Source organism: Phyllostomus hastatus, unplaced genomic scaffold (assembly GCF_019186645.2).
Source record: "Phyllostomus hastatus isolate PE091 unplaced genomic scaffold, TTU_PhHast_1.1 phas_contig_86, whole genome shotgun sequence".
Classification (NCBI taxonomy): Eukaryota; Metazoa; Chordata; class Mammalia; order Chiroptera; family Phyllostomidae; genus Phyllostomus; species Phyllostomus hastatus.
Window position 1 is genome coordinate 67,855,625 of NW_025333977.1, and position 21,035 is coordinate 67,876,659.

The 21,035-nt window shown below is 37.2% G+C and overlaps 1 protein-coding gene across 1 annotated transcript; it reads right to left on the minus strand.

Moving 5' to 3' along the window:
- Positions 1-2,534: 2,534 nt before the first annotated feature.
- LOC123827196 (PEST proteolytic signal containing nuclear protein) lies at positions 2,535-16,061 on the minus strand. The gene is made up of 5 exons (XM_045851624.1): positions 15,939-16,061; positions 12,831-13,045; positions 9,265-9,339; positions 4,017-4,072; positions 2,535-2,756 (listed from the first exon to the last, which is right to left on the minus strand). Exons 1-5 carry the CDS (start codon positions 16,000-16,002, stop codon positions 2,630-2,632), a joined length of 537 nt encoding a protein of 178 aa, XP_045707580.1. The 5' UTR covers positions 16,003-16,061; the 3' UTR covers positions 2,535-2,629.
- Between the last annotated feature and the right edge of the window lie 4,974 nt (positions 16,062-21,035).

Sequence of the window (21,035 nt, forward strand, 5' to 3'; positions counted from 1 at the left end):
CTGCCAATCAATGGGCAAAAGTATGATGAGAAATAGGATAGTTACTTAGTCCCAAGAATTTTCCCAAGATACTTAATTGTAAACCCCAATAAAAAATCTTTTACCAATAATTGGCCTATATCTTTTAAAAAGTCTAAGGTCGTAAAAATCAAACCCTGAGGAAATGTCCCAAATTAAATCAGCAAAGAGAGAAGACATACAATGTGTGATAATGAAGTGGATCTTTGACTAGGGAGATATTAGTGGAGCAAATGGTGAAATCTGAGTAAGGTCTATAGAACAGTATAAGATAATATACTAGATAAAAGTATTGTAATAATATTAATTCTCTGATTTGGACAATTGTCCTGTAAGACATTAACATTTGGAGAACATGGAAATATCTTACAGTATTTTTGCAACATGCTTTTACATCTGAACTTTCTTCAAAATAAATTTTTCAAAATTTAAAAAGTATTGGGACTTGAGCACAAAAGTCACGTTAATAATCTTTCCACAGTATGTCAAGCTAACCTTGATCATTAAAGTTAAGGGAAAAAAAAAACACTTAAAACTCATAGCCTTCATTTGTAATTAGTCAAACTAGATATGAATCTTAATTCTAAAATGTAGCTCAATCGTCTCATTTACTAAGACCTGATCTATTGGGCAACAGCATTATAAACATTAAGAAAATATATAGAGCTAATGGATGGCAGACACCTGTAAGAAAATACCTTCTAACACCTAGATATGCCTTGGCAGGATTTTCTACAGCACAGGGCAGACAGCATTTTGGCAAGAGAGAAGGATGCTACAGAACTAAATGCTAAATTATAGTCCACTAAATAATAATTTAGAATCTCTCAGTAGCTTGGCAAGAGTAGTAACTGGAACATTTGTCTCATCTTTGTTAAACAAACAAACAAAAAATCCAGAACAATGAAGTGGAATAGAAAATAAGAACACTATTGAGTTCGACAAATTTATTGGTATTATAGTAAAGACATTCATCTCAGTTGTTTCTCTCTCCCATCTTGACCATAGGTTAATATTTTGTTTGAGTCAAGAAACAAATAAGCAGAGAGGGATGTTATTTTAACATAAACAATAAAACAGAAAAAAAATAAAAGGTTTGCCTACTTTAAAGCAAGTTAAATTCATGTATCTTGATATCATTAAATCAAGTAAGTAAGAACTAATAGTTCTATATACATTTCCATTGTTTTACTTGGGGCTTATTCTATCGAATGAAAATGAACAAAGTGTTAGGAATATATACAGGCTGCTTCTCTGGAGTTACTACCTTTCAAAAGAGCTGAGTGAGTTGTTACCACCACTAAGACAGTCTGAAGCTGCCTACAAATTCACCATTGTAGAAATTTTCAAGAAAATCATTATACTGCATTTTTCTTTTATCTATGACTATGCCTTTAAAGATGTGTTTAATCATCACATTAAAAAATAATTCATATACAATACAAAAATACAAAAAAAAACCCTACAACACATAGCTCTAACAAAGTATATGTGGTCAGTCCAAAAAATGTTTAAAGATGCATTTTCTTTCCTTCTCTTTTCAATATCTAAAATGTGCTTTTGAGAGGTCATTAGTTAATATGCACACACTTAAAGCATCATATTGTATTAAATAAGAATTCCTGTAGTAAGTACAAATCAAATCGGATTTCACAAGTTAGTAACTTAAATGTTTTCACAAAGTTACCGAAAGTGCATCTTTCTCATTTTCCATCTTCATACAATGTCACTTCTATGCTATTTGTTACTTTTTAAAAAATAAGAACAGCCAAATATTTAAGTATTATGTACATTTAAAATTTTTGGTGGTGGTTCATATTTTAAAAGAAACAGCTTCCTATGACTTGCCTCAAGTCTGATGGGAATGCTTACAGGAACTAAGCTCATAACAAAAACCAAGAGAAGCACATTCAAAATACTGATTTCCTTTGGTAGCAAACGGTTGTTCTTTGAAGACTAATGAAGGCAGACAAGACCCATTAAGGTAAAGTGGGCTATATAGAATACTCAACAACTTACATAAAATTAAAAAAAAAAAAAAATTAAAGAGCTAAGCTTCTGTATCCACTGATAGCAATGCAATATCTAGTATATGACTTGAAACAAAACAAATGCCCATTAGAAAAAAAAGCAGTATTTTAATTTTACTAATTTATTTTCAGTCAATACGCCAGTAACATTTTCCTCCCAATATGATACTCCCTCTCTATAAGGCTGTTCCTGGGAGCCAGAAAGTTTAGGTTAATAAGGGAGTTAAGTTAGAGAGTAATTACTTGCAGTTTAAACAGACAATAACTCTTTGCTTCCCTCTTAATGTGCTAATAGTTATGTCTAAAAAAATATGCAATTCTTAGAAAGGTACCATTTCTGATTTTTTTTTAAATTATCTGTAACCTTTGGAAAGTAATCACATGAAACTACAAAATTAGCAAATGTCTTGAAATCTGTATATAAAACATAAATTACGTCTAATTTCAAACTCTCATTTATTAGTGTACCATTCAATCTTTAAAAAGGCGGCTCCAAAGATAGTCTTATACCATTCTTTAAAAAGGAAACTGTTCCTTTTAACTTTACACCCACCCCACACCCCAATTTCAAAACATATCATTTAATTGTCTTGGTCATGGACATTTCCAAGATGAGATTTTATATTTCGCTCCCATAGCTTCTGGTTATCAGAAAACCCATGCTTTCCTTTATTAAAGGAGTTTGGTCCTGCTGATGTTGGTGTATCCCTGTGTTAAAAGAAAAGAAATTTATTTAAAATGTTATACAAAGTCTTTTGGGCCATGTTTTTAATTCATTCAAAATACATTTGTTTAGCACTCACTATAAAAATAGGCTGAACATCAGAAGGCCCTACAAAGGTTTTTAAACATATACTTTCCATAGAACCTGTCCTAAAATTTCAGATTCAGTAGGCCTGAGGACCAGGTAAATCTATAGTTTTGTTTTGTTTGTTTGTTTAGCCAAGGGAGGGAGAGAGAAAGAGGAAAAGAATGCGCTCAACCAGGTACCAAACCCGCAACCTAGGCATGTGCCCTGATCAAGAATCAAAACTATGACCTTTCACTTTGTGGGTTGATGACCAACCAAATAAGCAAGCCAAAATGGTCAGGGCTAAATCTGTAGTTTTAACAAACTTTTAAGTTAATTCTGATATACAGCTAAAGGTAGCAACCATTATAGTTCTTAAAACTCTTGCTTGCAACCCATTAATAAGGTCATGAAATCAACTTACTGGCTTGCCATCAGCATTTATAAAAAGTAAATAGAAGAAAATCAGGAAGATGTACCACACATAGAAAGCTTCAGGTCATTTTATGAACTCCGTATACTGAGTGTTTACATGGGGTTATAATGTCAGATGCATTTCTTAGGTCTCAGTATGAAAGGAAGGTACATGGACTGTTCCCATTTGAATCAGAGACCGAAAATCTGAAGACTGATTGATGCCTGTTTATGGACTTTGCAATTAGTTCTCTGGAAGTGTACACATTAGGTAGAAATGGGGATATAATATGGGCTGCTTTAAAGCTAAGCTTTCTTACTAGCCTGTAAATTATCCATTTATGCATACCAAGACAGGAAACTGAACATCACAGTTAAATTGAAAGTAATGTTATTTCCATGACAAAAGAAATAATGAAAGAAAATTAAAATACTTTCTTTTTGGTATTTGACATCTAAGCTACCAAGGGAAAAAAGGGCATTTATGATCAAGATTAAGTGGTGAGAATATGAAATGAAAGCCATTTATTTTCATATCAGAAAAAAATTTTTAACTGAAATTTTAAATCAGGAACATTTCTCATAGCTATTTATTATTTGAAAAAGAATATATAGATTTCATGTATCTGAAAAGAAATAGCATTAAATTGTTATTTCTTTTGCCTAAATATGTAAGAAAAGCCTGAACACTACAAGATTATGTGTAATTCATTCTTGCTCTTAATTTACCACCATTTTCTACTATATTCATGAAAAAAATATACCTTCCAATATTCTTCATCCTCATCTTTGCTTCTGGTGGCATTTCCTCTGGTTCGCTCTACAGATGGGGAAAAGAAGGAAATAAATAGAGATGAATGACTGCATGTAGATTTATTAAATTCACTTAACTACTAACATGCTAAATTTTATATCTAAGTCATTTAGCATTTTCAATACTGTAAATTTTGGTAAAAGGAGAAAATTATCTTAACTACATTATTAAAAGAAATACACATCTTCTAGTGTCCTGGATTTGCATTAAAACTTTTGGTAAGAACTAGATATCCTAGCACTAAAACCATTTGTTTATTATGTGCTACACATTGTGTTAAATGCTTTAATATGCACAGTCTTGCCTGGCCTGGGTGTGCTCAGTGGGTTGGGCATCACCCAGCAGGCCAAAGGGTCTCCAGTTAACCCTAGCCAGGGCACATGCTTGGGTTGCAGCCCAATTGGGGGCATGCAAGAGGCAACCAATCAATGTTTCCCTCCATCCCTTCTTCTCTCTCTAAAATAAATAAATAATCTTAAAAAAATGCCATCTTTTAAAACTCTAACAATCCTATATGGTACATATGATTATTACCATTACCACTTTGTGTGAGACAAGGTTAATTTGTCCATATGTTTTTATGTATAAATGTCGCTGCTGAGCTAAATATTCTTTTTTTCTTAAAAAGGGTGTCATTAAGATTCAGCTTAAAGGGGTTTCTACTGGTCAAATCTGGACAATTTGAGCATGATAGCCTACTGAATAAAGAAAGAATCCACGAGTCCACACTTATATAAATAAGGGGAAGCTCTTCTTTACAGTAAGAGACAAACATAATCACTGACTCCAGCAAGAAGCACCAGTGGATGTTAATACTCAAGAGTAAATTGTGCTGGCCTGGTGGTTCAGTTGGTTCAAGTGTCAACTTGATACACCAAGGTTTGGGGTTTGATCCCTTGTCAGGGCACATACAAGAATCAACCAATGAATGCAGGAGGAAGTGTAACAATGTTTCTTTCTTTCACTCTCTCAAATCAATAAAGAAAAATAAATAAAATGTGATTAACTTAAAAGAGTAAATGTTTAAGAAATTATGTATTTTCACATTTCCTCAACCCATATCTCCAATAAGATAATTTTTAATTAGAAAAAGCAAAACAGTAATTTGGCAGTAGAGAAATCTAGCAGACATTGCTTTAACCAAATAATCGAAGTTAACACTGCCTGTAATAGGACACTGACAACATGTGCTCCCTGATGTGATTGATGTGTTGAGAACTTGGCATCATTTCTGTGGTGGTCTGGCTAAAAGAAATGTAAACCTAATCATGAGAAAATACCAGACAAATCCAAACTGAGGGACGTTCTACAAAATGCCATGAAATACACAGAAAGACACAGGGACTGTCCAAATCAAAGGAAACTAAAGAGATACAATTAAAAAAAAACTTTTTAAATTTAAAAATGAATTAAATGAATACCCTCTTTCTTCAATATATTTTAAGTTCAAATATAATGCCTGCTTGAGTGTGGTTCATAGGGTATGTGAATGTCTTGCACAAGATGGATAGCAGTTTGAACATTTCACCTAAAATGTCATATGGTATGCTTGAGTGTGATAGTTATGTTACAGAATTACTTACGATTTTGTAATAAAAGATTTTATAATTAAAAATGGACATTATTTGTGCTGGAAAGCACAAAAGGAAATAACCTTGTTATTTCCAAGATTACTTAACCATGTTCTATAGAAAAAGAACCAAAGATTTTATTTATTGAGTTTAGAGAGAGAGAGAGAGAAAAAGAGAGGGAGCAAGGGAGCGAGAAAGAGAGAAAGAGGAAAAGAAACACAATTTGTTTTTCCAATGATTTTCCTTTAACGCATTGGCTGCTGCTACTGTATGTGCCTGGACCAGGGATCGAACCCTCAACGTTGGTGTATCTGGACGATACTCCAGCCGAGCTACTCTGCCAGGGCCAGATAAAGATTTTAGGTACACAGATCCTTTCATCTAAGAGACAAGTTTATCCTTTTCTATCATTACCAACCTATAACAGAAAGAATGTTGCCTGAACCTGTCCAAAATTTCTTTAAAAAAGTATTTAGGCCCTGGCCAGATGGCACAGTTGGTTGGAGCACTGTCCGGTTATGGATTTGACTCCCAGTCGAGACATGTACAGATAGGAGACAACTGATCAATGTTTCTCTCTGTTTCAAAATCATTTAGAAAAAAATCCTCGGGTGAGGACAAAAATAAATACAATTTAAGTATTTAGGACCCTGGCTGGGTAGCTCAGTTGGTTAGAGCATCGACTTGATAGGCCAAGGTTGCAGATATGATCCCTGATCAGGGCACACACAGAAATCAACCAATGAATACATAAAAAGTAGAACAACAAATCAATGTTTCTCTCTCTCTAAAATCAATAAATAAAAATGTTTTTAAAAAAAGTATTTAGGGAAAGCAGTAAGAGATGATGTGAAGAACAGAGGACTAAAAACCAGAAGACCTATATAGTTCAACATTTATGTGCATCGGCACCTACTTATGCATGGTTTACTTAAATTAATTTCTCCATTTGCAAAATAGAAATAACTACACTACACGATTCAAAGAGATATATGGAAGATAAAAAAAAAAGGTAACTGAAAATATATCCCAACTGTGAGACATTCAAAGTAAGTCACTACTATTATGTAGTGCTTGTTGGGAACCACCCTGCCTGGTATCAGAAGCTGTAACCCCCACTAAGGCTAAGGCTGAGGGAGTGACCTTGGACCGTAAGCCACTAAGGAGACAAAAGCTTATCTCCCTGGCAGGAGCGCTGCTTCTGCTACTTTTACTTCATCCATTAACTGCCCCCAAATGCTTGGTCGGTTAGCCAATGATGGGTAAGATTCCCCAAGGGGTGAACAACCTAAGACAGGCACGATCACGTGGGAGGCTCCCAAGGAAGGACTTTGGGGGGGTACAGCAAAAGAGGGTGATGGACCCTCACCCCTCAGCTTTGACAAAGCCTGAGTCCTCATTCTGCCTGCAAGTCGTCTCCTAATCTCTTGGCTGCCTTACTTCCCCTGCCTGACTTAAACCTGAAACAATGACAGAAGGTGGTGCAGCCCTGTGCTGGAAAGGGCGGGTTCCCCGGCTAACAGGCCTGAAAAAGAATAAGTAAAATCCCGTGAAACCTGCTTTGTTTAGAATGCTCTCAATTAAATGATAAGGGTCCAAACAAGAAGTGAGTTTGTTCCTCAAAGTTTTATAGCTCTTTAGCTATCTGACCCTGACTCAAAATAGGCCCTCAGGGTACTTTGTTATCTATTGTTTGATCCTTACTGCCTGACAATGATTAATGAGCTTTATCTGTATTCCTGTACAAATGAACCCAATACAAGCCCACGGAGGAACAGGCTCCCCGCCCTTCTCCTTTGAAAGATCGGCCACCTTTCCTCCCCAAGCAGATCATGTCTTGGTAGACTTATTCTCATCTGTTGCAGCCAGGGGGGCCTGTGGGCAGAGCCCCCCTACAAGTGCTTACAATTTCTAGCCTCTATTTTTACACGTTCCCTTCTTTCTGTATTGTCCTTCCCTCATTCAATCTGTACATACCAAAATGCTACCTAAACTCTTAGAATGTTTGAGATGGCAGAAAACAGTAACTATTATTTAAGTTAGTACTTTTAAAACTTTTCTGGGGAGAGGCAGTGCAATGAAATGTTTTTTACTCAACAAAATCTTGCTTGGGTTCCCAATTATCAAACAGATAAAAAGAATCACTGTAAGTAAAACACGGGCAGGAGACCAAAGCCCTGATTGTTAGGCATCGTCCTCTTCTACCACAGCAGCTCCTGAGACATTTCCAGAGAACCCTAAGACTCTGAAAAATAGTTTAAAAATCTATGCTCTAAATTGAGCCCTCATTTCAGTTATAACTAAGGCTCCAAAAGGTGAAGTGGTTTATTCACAGGCTTTCTACTTGTTGAAAACTGGACAAACAGGTAAAGAATCCAGGTCTCCCCGACTGCCAGTCTGGTGGTCTTTCCATGCTGCTGCATCTTACCCAGCCTCTCTTCTTTCCCTGAATTTCCACATCACTTCATCTCCAGGTACTTCTGATTTTTATTTTGTACTATTTTATGTGTAAGTCTCTGCTCTGGAAGACTGAGTTCCTAGAGGAACATATATGATTTATCTTTGCAACCTCACTGTGTCTAGCATATAGAAAGCACTAAAATGTATAGAATAAGTAAATGGCCAAAGGAGAATACAGTGATCACCAGTTATTCTTTCTTTACCTGTTGATCTGGGCTCCAATCACTTCACATTTATCCTTGCCCAAAACTCCTCTACAAAATTTCTAGTCCAGTCAAATGCAGCTGTTTAGTATTTACCACTTGTGATTTGAAAACTGGTATCTTAGCTTACAGAAGTATTCCTTGGTTTGTCAAAACCCCACATGCCTCAGTGCCCGACTCGTATTTCTTTTCTTACATATTCTTCCCAATCACCCCTACCTCACAGTGTTTGTGCTCCTCTGAATGTGTAATTCTTATCCATCTTTCTTTTGGGAGCAATTATTCATGTACCCAGTAATAATTATTATACAATGGAGTCACATCTTAATGAGGGTTAGCTTCTAAAAGTGGAGCTTAAGGGAAAAAAGTAAACATTATGCTTAAAATTCCACAATGATTCATAAGCATGTTAAGACAGGGACACTGAGGGCCATGAGGGGACCAGGACTGCTTAGGACAGCAGATAAGCATCTTTCGCTTACTCTGGAATACACATTTATTGAGTAAAACTTCTAGCAAAATCATCTGCACTATTAGCTGTTATTCCTCATTGGGACAAAGAAACCACTATAGCAGTGTTTTGTAAGTTGAATGCATGCATAATGTCTCATCACTGAAGACTTCAAATATAAAAATTATTAAAAACAGTAATATTCAATTTTTCTTTTTTGGGGTATTACATGCTTTCTAGTATACACATATATTGATATTTCATAATAAGCATTTATTGACTTGATTCCTAAGTTCCTTGCGCCAGAACTGACAATATTTTAAAAAAATCCTAGAATCAAATAAACAGAAATATGCAGGTTCTGCAGATGTCACACACACACACACACACACACACTATTCAGAGTTGAAAAGGAAATTCACTAGTATCATTAATACAACTTATAATTTGCCACTAAATTCTTCCTTAAAGAAGTGGTTCAAGTAAAATAACCAAAACTAGGTGTCAACTTACATCTTCATCTTCATTAAAAGCTGCTGCTACTGAAAGGGTTTTTGGAGCAAGAGTTGGAACAGTTTCTTTAGGTTTCTGAGGAAAAAACACATTAAAGAGTTAAGACATAACATTTATACAGGCTTGTTTAATGATATAAATAATTTATCTTCAAACATTCAACTTTATGTTTTCAGAGAAATAGTAAGCAACTCAGAACTTTAGACAGATTCAATCTTTCTTTTTGAAAATGTTGAGTTATTAGTGGCTAGGTTTTACTTTATTGTTCATTTTTTTCTTCCTGTAAGATTTCCTAGGTAGGACATATAATTTAGTATCATTTAGCTAAGGGGCACCTGGTACAGGTAAGAGAAAATTATTAGTAATTCTTACCCATAGTAAAATTAAGTAGTGTGCCTAGGGAACGTAAAAGACACCAAGACTCATCTTTCTGCTAGCTAGCTTTCTGCACTATGGCCTATAGAAATGCTTCATTCACACCATCTCTTCTATCTAAACCTAAGTTTTTGAAGTAATTGTCCTCATTATTTCCAATCCTTTCACCACCCATTTAGTCTTCAACCCACTGTAATCTGGCTTCCTTCCTTACCATTCTCCAGGATGGCTCACTCGGTTAGAATGAGGTGACCCCGATTCTGTAGTCACCAATGGCTAGTGTGCTGCATTCGACTCTAATGACCAGTTCCTTTTTGAAAACACCCCTACCTTTGAAAACTTTTTATCGGTTATTTTCCTAATTCTCTGATATTTTCTCTCTCTATGCCTCCTGTTCTCCCTCAAATGACAGATACCCATAATTCTGTCCTTAGTGACCTTTCCTTCTCTTTGCCTCCATGGTCAACTTCATTCATTCTCAAAGTTTTAAATAGTTTAAACTACCAAAGCTTATATCTAGTCTCAAATAGGATGTCATGTGGAGAATGGACACCGCCACTTAGAGCTGCCGTGGGTATTTCAGATTCAGTGTTTGTAAGTACCAAAGCCAGAAAATCTTTTCTTCAACTTGCATGTTATACTGTAAGGGCCTGCTGATTAGATTTACCATCTGTTTTCTCTCTCTAATCCTCTGTACTGAGTGACCTATACCCAGAGGGGGCCCTAAAAAACCCAGAATTTATTTATAAAAAAATTGTGTATTTATTCTCACATGTTTTAACCTCAGTCACTGTCAAAGTACTCTCCATTTGATGCAATACACCTACAGAGGCATTTTTCCACTGCTCAGTTTTTGAAATCATCGAATTTGATGACTTTTAGTGCTTCTGCCATTTTTTTTGTTTTACCTCTTCCACATCAGCAAAATGTTTCCCTCTGAAGACTCTTTTCAGCCAGGGAAACGAAAGTGGCTGGAGTGAGATCAGGTGAATAGGGAGGGTGAGGCACAGAGGGTCATGCCATTTTTGGTGAAAAATTGCTGGACACACAGCTTGGTGTGGGCTGTGCTCCTAAATCACCCATTGTGAAATGGGCAAATGTGTTGAAAGAATCTTAAAAAAAAAAAAAAGTCACTGAAACTGAATGCAGCCTCTCATAGCAACACCAGATGGTACACTGATACAGATGGGTTCCGAGAACACTCAAATAGCCAGGGAAGCCTGTACTATACAAGGGGCCCGCCTTCCACAAGATTATTCTGGTGTTTTGGGGGTCCCCCGGTACAGTGAAATTTCTAAAATGCAAATTCATTTAAGGGTCCAAATCCATTCAAGACTCCTTATAATGTGCTACAGCTTTGCTAGAATCTAAAGAATGAAAACAAACTATATTTATCAAAATACAAGCTCTTTATGATTTGGTCCTAAGGTCTAATTTTGGGGGCTTTCATTTGCCTTCCAAACACCTTCTAAGTACAATTTCCTAAATGTACTATGTGGCTTCCTATTTAAAAGCTGCCTTTCCATGAAATTCCCTTTATCTGAAATGTCCTTTTGCCTTCTGTCTACACTTAAGATCAACTCAAACATCTCATTAGTGAAATCTGTGACTTGCTGAAATAAAATTAACCATCCCTTCTTCTATAATATAAATACTTTTTATAAACAATGTTTCTGAAGGAATAAAAAAAGGTTAATTTGGAGATTATACATAGTGACTCTAGAAACACCCTATAATCTTTTAAAGAAGTCATGTATTAGTTGTAGATAAAACCTAAGACAGTATTTGTTGGCTGAATCGACTATGTCATATAATCAAAAGAAACAATTCCAATAATTTTTTATACCCTATACTTCAACTCCCCTAAGAAAATTATGTTTACATTGTTTTCTAAAAACAGGTTTTTGTTTTCCAAAAAGTAAAAGTTTTACTGAATAGGTTTTTTTCAAATATAACCATCCCATCTAATATGATTAGCAATTACTAAATCATGCGAATGATTTAGAAAAAGTAGGAATTTGGTGTCTGGTTTAGAGGGTGTGTTGAACCATAGTAAAATTTATTATCAAGGGTAACACCTGTATGAGAAGTGTATGTGAGAATGCATGTTCAATCACAATAAAAATATATATATATATTTATGCAGGTAAGTCTATGCAACTTTTTAAAAAACCCAGATTAAACAAAAAGAATCAGTTCAGGTAAGGAGACTTATCTTAAGTAATGACATTACAGACTGAACATCTTTTATTCATACTGAACTTTTTAAAGAAAAAGAAAAAGGCAAAACAGCAAAGGGTGAGAGCAGAGGTTCTAAGGAATAGTAGCTCTTTTAAAACAAGCAGTGTGGCTCAAACTTATAGTAGAAACTTGATCCATATTATATTTTAAAGATCTTTGAACTACTAATGCAGAAAAAAGGTGTATGCATTTAGCACCTGAGCATTAATTTTTTATAGAATATGAATAAACAATGAAAGGCAATTGTAAGATTTTTCACCTTATACAAGAATGTAACCTTTTTCTAAAGCCAATAGCAATCAGTGTAACTTTTTTTCCTTAGAGAAGAGATCTGTTTGGATGAACCACATAAAATAATCAGAAATAGTCCAATTTCTAAACTTAGTGTGCTTCAATCTAATATTTCAAATACTTTCCAGATAATCCATAATTCATAAGTATTAATTCATGGTTTATAATATGTATTAAAACAAGGGATCCAAAGTAATCTGTAAGGAACTAGTGTTACAGGATATGAGTGTCATGTGTAAGATAGGAAGCTTTTCTTATCAAGGAATACTTTATTAATAGTAACATTTAAGATAAAGTAACTGATTTCTAGAGATATTTTTAATATTAGAATTGAAAGATATGAAAAATAAGCTGAAATTCTTTCTGAAAATGTTTGAGGTTTTGCTCAACTTAGAAAAACTCTAAGCTGTTAATTTAGAAATCATATAATCCCTGTAACAGTTATTCCTTCTTATATTCTAAACCTTTAAAAAAAATAACTTTACTGAAATATAATTTGTCTACATTTTTATTAAACACAAAGCTAATGGACTCCTTAAATATGTACATATAAGTCCATGTACCTTTTTATACTTAAGTTACTGAAACCAGTAAAAGTAGATTTCCAAAACAAATTCTTAAGACCCATTACAAATATCATATATAAAATAACAACTCACACTTGATCCAAGTTTGATGGATATGGCTGAGGCTTTCTTTGTCGTCTGACTACCTATGGCAAATCCAAACTTGGAGACCTTTGTAGGCTTTGTTGGGAGGTCTGCAGCTTCTTCTTCAGCTGATCGCTTCTCAGCGCTGCGACTGGAACTTTCCCCTCCATTACTGGAAGAAACAGTCTTAGTTTTCACAGGTTTTTCTGCTTCTTCTTCAGGTCCTGGTGAAGTCGAAACAACTTACCAAGATGAGCTATTTTTACTGAGCAGATTGATGGGAGCAGCAACCTCAAAAAGCATCATTTATAAGGAAGATACCTCTGCAGTTGTCACCTACTGACCCAACAGTCTCTTCCACTGTTTGTTAGAGTATACAGCAGGAACTGAGATTGTGTGGCAGTAGAAGAGGCTCCCATGAATTAACTAGCATAAAATACAGAGCAATTTAAAATTATAAACATAGAGTTCACAAAAAGTAAAGACCTTTCTAGAGTTCACAAAAAATAAAGACCCTTCAGCTAAACACTGTAAATTGTACAATAATCTAGTTGTGAGATTTTGCTTTTTAGAAATTAAGGTCTGTAAATTGTTCTACACAATCTAGTTTGTTAGCAATTAGTCACATCACAGGATAATACATTTGACTAATAAATTCTAATATTCTTCAGTAGTGTACTATTAGTTATGCAAAGTACCTAGTTACAAACAGCCCATTATAACCTGAACTGCATTGTTAATAAAGCCTGGAGTAATGTTTCTGAGTGACATGTTCCTCATGTACATCTCACACAAAACTAACATTTTAAATATATTTAATGAGATGTTTTGTATTTTGGGACTGTGGAAAACAAAATTTTGGATAACCATAGATTTTTAAAAATTATTAGCACCTATTTTTGAAAATGTGACATATTTTAAAGGATGAATAAGCATGTGGTCAGTTTTTAAAAAATAAATCACAAATCAATTTATAATAACACATGAATAGTTATATCAAATAACTATATTATTTACCAAGGAATGTTTTAATAAAAGGGATTTTATCTAGTTTAAATTCATTCTGAACAAAATATGTAGATTAACTAGTATGAAATCATATACACATTGTACAAGCATTTTGCCCCCTCCCCAACAGTGAGCAGCTGGGGAGAGGAGAGCCTTGAAGCACCAAGGTATCTTACTTTGAAAAATACTCCCTAATAAGTAAGTTTAGGAGTACCCTTCATGACCCATTTACACACTGGTAGCTTCTTCATCTGAAAAAAAAAAAAAAGGGTACACAGCGACCTAATAGGACTGATATGCAGCTTCAATAAGAGCATATTCAAGACCCTCCTAGTGTCTGGAATAATAAACGTCCATTTCATTAAAGTAGATCTTAGATAAGATAAAATATCCTGAAATGGCCATGATTATGATATGAATAATTCCTTTCTAAAACTTCTATTTATTTAAAGAAGCTACACAAAAATTTAGCCAAAGGGACAAAAAACAAAAAAAATCTACCTAAGGCTGCCTCACCCTTAGCATTATCTCTCCTCTTTAAGATAAGAGCAGGTGGTTCGAGTAAGTAGCTTCTCTTTGTAACATAAGTTCATAAGTTATCTTATAAAAATACTTATACTTTCAATTTACCAAACTATTGAACAGAAATTAAAAAATCACAATATTTTCTAAATAAGCACTTAAGACAAACTTCGTAGTGTATCAAAATAGTGCCTACTGGCCACAAAATTATCAATTTACTGGTACTTACTCTAAGTCACCTACAAGGAGACTATTCATACTAGAGTAAATTATCCCTAAATGAAAGGGTGGAAGATAAATTATAATGGAATTATGCTAATACTTAAAAGTACATTTTGACAGCACCTTAAATGCACTTCCTATACTCTCAGTTAAGACAGTTTAAAAGCCAGATAAGATTCTTTAGGCTACCGATTTTAGTTTTTCCTCAAATAACTAATGTTTAATGTAATTTTACTCGATAAATTTCAAGGCAATATTTGAAGGGAAAAAAGTCCCTAGTGAGGTAGTAAAAAACTGGGGGCAAGTGGGGAGGGATGTAACTTTGACTCAACTAACAGCACTATACATATTAAAAACTTCTGGGTCCAAAGTAACTGAACATTACACTCTTCTAAATTTTTGTTTCCAAGACAGTTCATATTAAACATCATATGAATAGTTCTTCATAGTTGCCTTCAAATGCTATTAATGTTTTGTATTTGCTCATATTAAATACTTTCAGGGATAAGAACTTGAGGGAGTTACACAGTAGTACTTAAAACGTTCTAAAGATACTGTGATCAGCTCGCACGTGTTTAGTTGTCTTGTTACCACAAAGGGTGGCTGGAGATATTTCCTCAATGCACAAGACCCAAATTTACAGGGGTGGAGGGGACAAAATGAACACAGCCTGAATACAGAACAGTCACACTAGCTTATCTGGCCATCTGGCATGCAGAGTCGGCAACAGCCTAACTCAGAAAAGGTGGACACTTCAAAGAAAGGCAACAAAACCCTAACTCCAGACTCCGCAGCTTAAACCAGCCGGCAGACAAAGGTATTCATTCCTCTTTTCCTTCACCGCCTCAACCCATACCGTTAGAGGGTCAGTATTCGGCTTGAAAATAAAGGTAAGAGGCCAGGGTCGTCCATCTCCTCAGCGAAAAGCAGCAGACTAACCCGTGGGTGTAAGTGAGAGGCCGGCTCTGTCGGAAACTTGGCCTGCGGCCACTGATCGCTGACTCCCACTACGTGTGTGCGTGTTTGTGGTGATGTGCGTCTCCAGTGTGGCGGTGGCGGCCCCTGCACTGCCGCTCCGGGTCCCACCCTGAGTTCGGTTCCCCTTTCTGGTGCCCATCTCCCTTCTCCTCGGAAGCAGGGCCTCCGCTGGGATCAAGAGGTGATGAACAGTGGCCGACTAAGCCCGTCAGGGAGGCGATGTGGGGCAGGATCCCAGCGGGCCGCACCGGGCGTGCCCGGGGTTCATTTGGGCCCAGCACCTGGCCGGGTGTGTGCCAGATCCGCCCGTTCTTGCCCCACCCCGGGGAGCTCAAAGAAAAGGCCCAGAGCATCCCACTCAGCCCGCGACGCTGGGGTTGTGTTCACCTCCGGCGGCTCCAGTTCGCTGCGGCTTCTCAGGCCTCTCCTCTCCCGCCTTCCCGTCCGCCATTTTCCCCGCCGCGGCCTCCCTGCAGCCACGCCAAGGACGTCACGGTACCGCCCAGTAACCACTGAGATGAGGAGCAGGCGGGCGAGGCGGCAGCCTAGAGCGGTCCTGGAGAGAAAGAAAAGAGGCCTTTGGAAAGAGAACCGGATGTGATATCGGCGGCCAGCGACCTCTGAAGGAAGGGAGAGGAAGGTTTGGGCGGTCTCTGTGAGGACTGGCTAGGGATTTTATTACTAGAGATCTGTTAAGTTTTCCTGGTCTGGCGGATCTAGAGAAGTGAGAGGCGGTGGGAGTAGCACCCTGGAAACGCTCGTGGTATCGCGTAAGGTTTCTGCAGGTAGGGTTGTAGTTGCAGCTTAAGTTAGCAGGCTCTTTCATTTTGGTGTTGCTGGATTGCATTGGCTACTCAAAGAGACGGAAAATGCAGGGCCGTATTTTTCACTACTTAACAGGGAGATTAGAGTTTATTGGATGCCCTCTTGTGTTAAACATGATTTCGCCGACTCCCCAGAATAGTTCAATGCGAAATTATCCTCTTTTAATCATGAGTTGAGCCCAAAGAGTAATTTGTCCAAGGACAGGTAGCCAAGTGGTAAAACTACTTTTCCTAATGGCTGCAAGTTCTGTATCAAGTTAAGAGAAGTTACTTTATGAAGGGAAGACTGCAGTAATTTCTGCTTTACATAGAAATCTTTAGTGGAGCCCCAGTGTTCGCAGAATGAAGTCCAAGCATTATAGTGGGCCCCAGCCTAACTTTTCAGGCTCATCTTCCCCCTTTCTCTATATTATACTGCCCCCTAGCCATACAGGGTTAATTGCTTGCCTAAGGAACTGGAGTTTCTCCATTTGCCCTACAATGTACAGTGAGTATTACAGAAACAGATCTTAAGGAGTCAGAACTTGTGTTTTTTTAAAAATATATATTTTATTGATTATGCTATTAGAGTTGTCACATTTTTTTCCTTCCCTTTATTCCCCTCCACCTTGCACGCCCCTTCCACCAGCATTCCCTATCCCCATCCCCACTTTAGTTCATGTCCATGGGTCATACATATAAATTCTTTGGCTTCTCCATTTCCCATACTATTCTTAACCTCCCCCTGTCTGTTTTGTACCTACCATTTATATTTCTTATTCCCTGTACCTTTTCCCCCATTCTTCATCTTCACCCTCCCCACTAATGACCCTCCATGTGATCTTCATTTCTGTGATTCTGTTCCTGTTCTAGTTGTTTGCTTAGTTTGTTTTACTTTTTGTTTTAGGTTCAGTTGTTGATAGTTATGAGCTTGTTATCATTTTACTGTTCATATTTTTATCATCTTTTTCTTAGATAAGTCCCTTTAACATTTCATGTAATAAGGACTTGGTGATGATGAACTCCTTTAACTTGACCTTTTCTGGGAGGCATTTTATCTGCCCTCCCATTCTAAATGATAGCTTTGCTGGATAGCGTAATCTTGGATGTAGATCCTTGCCTTTCATGACTTGGAACACTTCTTTCCAGCCCCTTCTTGCCTGCAAGATTTCTTTTGAGAAATCAGCTGATAGCCTTATGGGAACTCCTTTGTAGGTAACTGTCTCCTTTTCTCTTGCGGCTTTTAAGATTCTTGCTTTATCTTTAATTGTGGGCAATTTAATGATGATGTGCCTTGGTGTGTGCTTCCTTGGGTGCAATTTCTTTGGGACTTGCTGAGCTTTCTGAACTCCCTGGAAGTCTATTTCCTTTGCTAGATTGGGGAAGTTCTCCATTATTTTTTCAAATAAGCTGACAATTTCTTGCTCTTCCTCTTTTCCTTCTGGTACCCCTATGACTGCATATTGGAATGTTTAAAGTTGTCCCAGAGGTTCCTAAGCCTCTCCTCATTTTTTGAATTCTTGTTTCTTTATTCTGTTTTGGTTGAATGTTTATTTCTTCCTTCTGCTCCAAATCGTTGATTTGAGAGTCCCAATTTCCTTCCCTTCACTGTTGGTTCCCTATATATTTTTCTTTATTTCACTTTTCATAGCCTTCATTCTTTCATCTAATTTGTGACCAAATTCAACCACTTCTGTGAGCATCCTGATTACCTGTGTTTTGAACTTTGCATCTGATAGGCTGGCTGTCTTTTTATCACTTAGTTGTATTTTTTCTGGAGCTTTGATCTGTTTTTTCATGTGGGCCATATTGCTTTGTCTCCGTACTCCTATTATGATGTAAGGGGCAGAGCTGTACATATTTGCCAGGGCAGGGCAACCCTCTTTGCTGTGTTGTGGTGCTGTAAGTAGGGAGGAGTCATAGAGGGAACGGTACCACTTGCTTGGCTCTTGGCCAGCTTCCTGTCACTTCCCCTGCTACCCACAAGCAAATTGAGCCCTTATGGTGCTGATTCCTGGGTAGGTGAGTGTGTGTACATTCTAGGACCCTGTGGGTCTCTCCAACGAACTCTCCTGTGATGCTGGGAGTCTCTCCTGCTGCCATAACCCCCATAGATTTTTACAGTCAGAGATTTTGAGTCTTTATTTCCCTGTGCTGGAACCTTGGGGTGTGTTATCTCTCTCACTCCCCAGTAGTTCCTCTTGGTCTATCTGCTTGCAAATGTGGGACCACCTAATCTGCCATCTGCTGCTGCCTTGCCTGCCAGGTCCTCCAGCCCAGTCTTCCAGCTGCCACCTTTCTGGGCATCCTGTCTGCCCCGGCTGCCCATCTCTGCCCCTCCTACCAGTCTGAATGAAAGTTTCTTCTTTAACTCCTTGGTTGTTGGACTTCCATACAGTTCGATTTTTCTGGCAGTTCTGTTTTTTGTTTTTTTTTTTTAATTTGTTGTTGGCCTTCTTTTGGTTGTGCAAGGAGACAAAGTGTATCTACCTACATTTCCATCTTGGCTGGAAATCAAGGTTGGGTTTGAATACCCTGGTCTGTCCTTTACTGGCTGATTAAATCTTAAGGTTTTCTTACCATTCACAGGACCTACATTTCCTTCTCTATAAAGTAGAAATAGTAATAGTATCTCCTTGAAGGATGGTCATAGGGATCAAGAAAGATAATTTCTATACACTGTTGTTTGGTTACTTTATACTCCTTTAGGTATGTGGTTTTATTTTGTTTTAAGTTGTCTTCCTATATGGCTCAAAAGTGCTGCAAATGAAACCTGAAAAAGAAAAAAGAGAAAAGTTCTTTGACAACAAAGACCTTTCCACCCAAACAGAGATCATTAATTTTTTTTTCCTTCACAGCACTTTGTAATGTGCATTTCATAGGTGTTCAGCATGTGGAAGGATGGCTCCTCAGGTTGCAAGTTCATAGAAAGGAGAAAGAATCAAAGTATGTCCCATGACAAAAACAGGCGGGTTTGGTGGTGATATGGTGATTGTGTGATTTGAAGTTCCTGGCCCACCATTTATGACAGTATATATACATGTGCCCAGCAAAATATTTTATATAGAGCAGGTAATTAATTCATGTTTGTTTTATTTTTCCTAAGTGTGATCTTCATAAGTTATTTGATCTCACTTTTATCATTTTTTAAAGAAATAGAAACAGAAGGCTTTTTTATATGAAGTTGTATATTTTTATAGATGCCTGTATTTTTAATGAGGAAAATTAAGTTCAGAAAGGTCAGATATGATATCTAAGAACAGACTGAGTTTCATATACCACACTGTAGACCAGGAGTGTCCAATATGCGGTCTGCATGTGGCTCTGGGTGCTATAAATATGGCCCAACACAAAATTGTAAATTTACTTAAAATCTTTTTTCTTATCTTTGCTCATCAGTTTTTGTTAGTGTTTGTGTATTTAGTGTGTGGCCGAAGACAACTCATCTTTTTCCATGGTGGCCCAGATATGCCAAAAGTTTGAACACCCTGAGACATTAAGAATAGACAATATTAATCCATTCACCTGTCAGTCCTCTATGAATTTCTACCTTGCTCACCTTTGTTTTCCCAGGACCTAGATTATATCTGTTTCAATAAATATTAATTGAAGAAATGAATGCAAGCTTCCAGTAACCTTGAACAAATGGGTTAGGGAATGAAAAGGCAGTGTACTGCAAGGTAAAGAACAACAGCATTGCATCAGACAAAACTGAATTTAAATTCTAACTACCATTTGCTAATTCTGTGAGTTTGAACTGATAAAACAATTTTAGAGGGAGGATTTCCAGTAAAAATGGTGGCATACATAAACATGCTTCAGCTCCTCGCATAACCACAGAAAGAATTACAATTAGACCTCAAAACAAATAACATCCAGACTTTCAAGTTAGAAAATCAAACTCTATGGAAGTCTGACAACCAAAGATTTAAAGAAGCCACCTTCATCCAGACGGACAGGAGGGGCAGAGATGTGGAGATGGGCTAAGAGGCGTGGAGATACGGTGTGATGTGAGAAATGGTCGTGGCATAATGGGCAGTCCCACATTCACATGTGGTGGATAAAAATTGAGAAGGATACCTTGGCAGTGAGCTATCCCAGCTCCAGGCCAGACTACTCAGCCCAGGATTCCAGCACCAGGAAGATAAATCCCCATAACTTCTGGCTGTAAAAACCAGTGGGGGTTGGAGTGGCAGAAGAAACTGCCAGATTTTCAGGAGACCCTACTTAAAGGGCCCGAACAGACTTAGAACATATGCAGACCATCCCACTCGGGGATTCAGCACCAGGACAAAAGCTAGAAGGGCATCAGTCACATATGGGTAGTAAGTGAGGTGACTGTAAACAGGGTGAGTGCCGGGCAAACTTCCAGAAGTCAGGCAGCAGAATTGTCCCCTCTCCAAGCCCTCCTCTCCCACAGAACCATAAAGCAGTGGAGTGGATTGCCTCATCCTAGTGATTACCTAAGGCTCCACCCCACACAATTTACAAGTGCCTTTTCTATAATAGGCCACACTACTAAGACAGGGAGTCAAAGTAGCTCTATCTAGTATACAGAAACAAACACAGGGAGGCTGCCAAATTGAGTAGACAAAGAAGTATGGCCCAAATGAAAGAAGAAAACAAAACCTCAGAAAAAGAACTAAACAAAACAGAGATAACCAATGTATCAGACTCTAAG

Bases quoted from the DNA above. Each gene is read 5' to 3' on its own strand.
- LOC123827196 (XM_045851624.1), bottom strand. From the start codon at position 16,002: ATGGCGGACGGGAAGGCGGGAGAGGAGAGGCCTGAGAAGCCGCAGCGA. The intron at 9,340-12,830 runs GTGAGTTGTTAT...TTTTTTCCTCAG, and splicing joins CCATCAAACTTGGATCAAGT to AAACCTAAAGAAACTGTTCC. The intron at 4,073-9,264 runs GTAAGTTGACAC...CCCCATCTGTAG, and splicing joins CTTTTAATGAAGATGAAGAT to AGCGAACCAGAGGAAATGCC.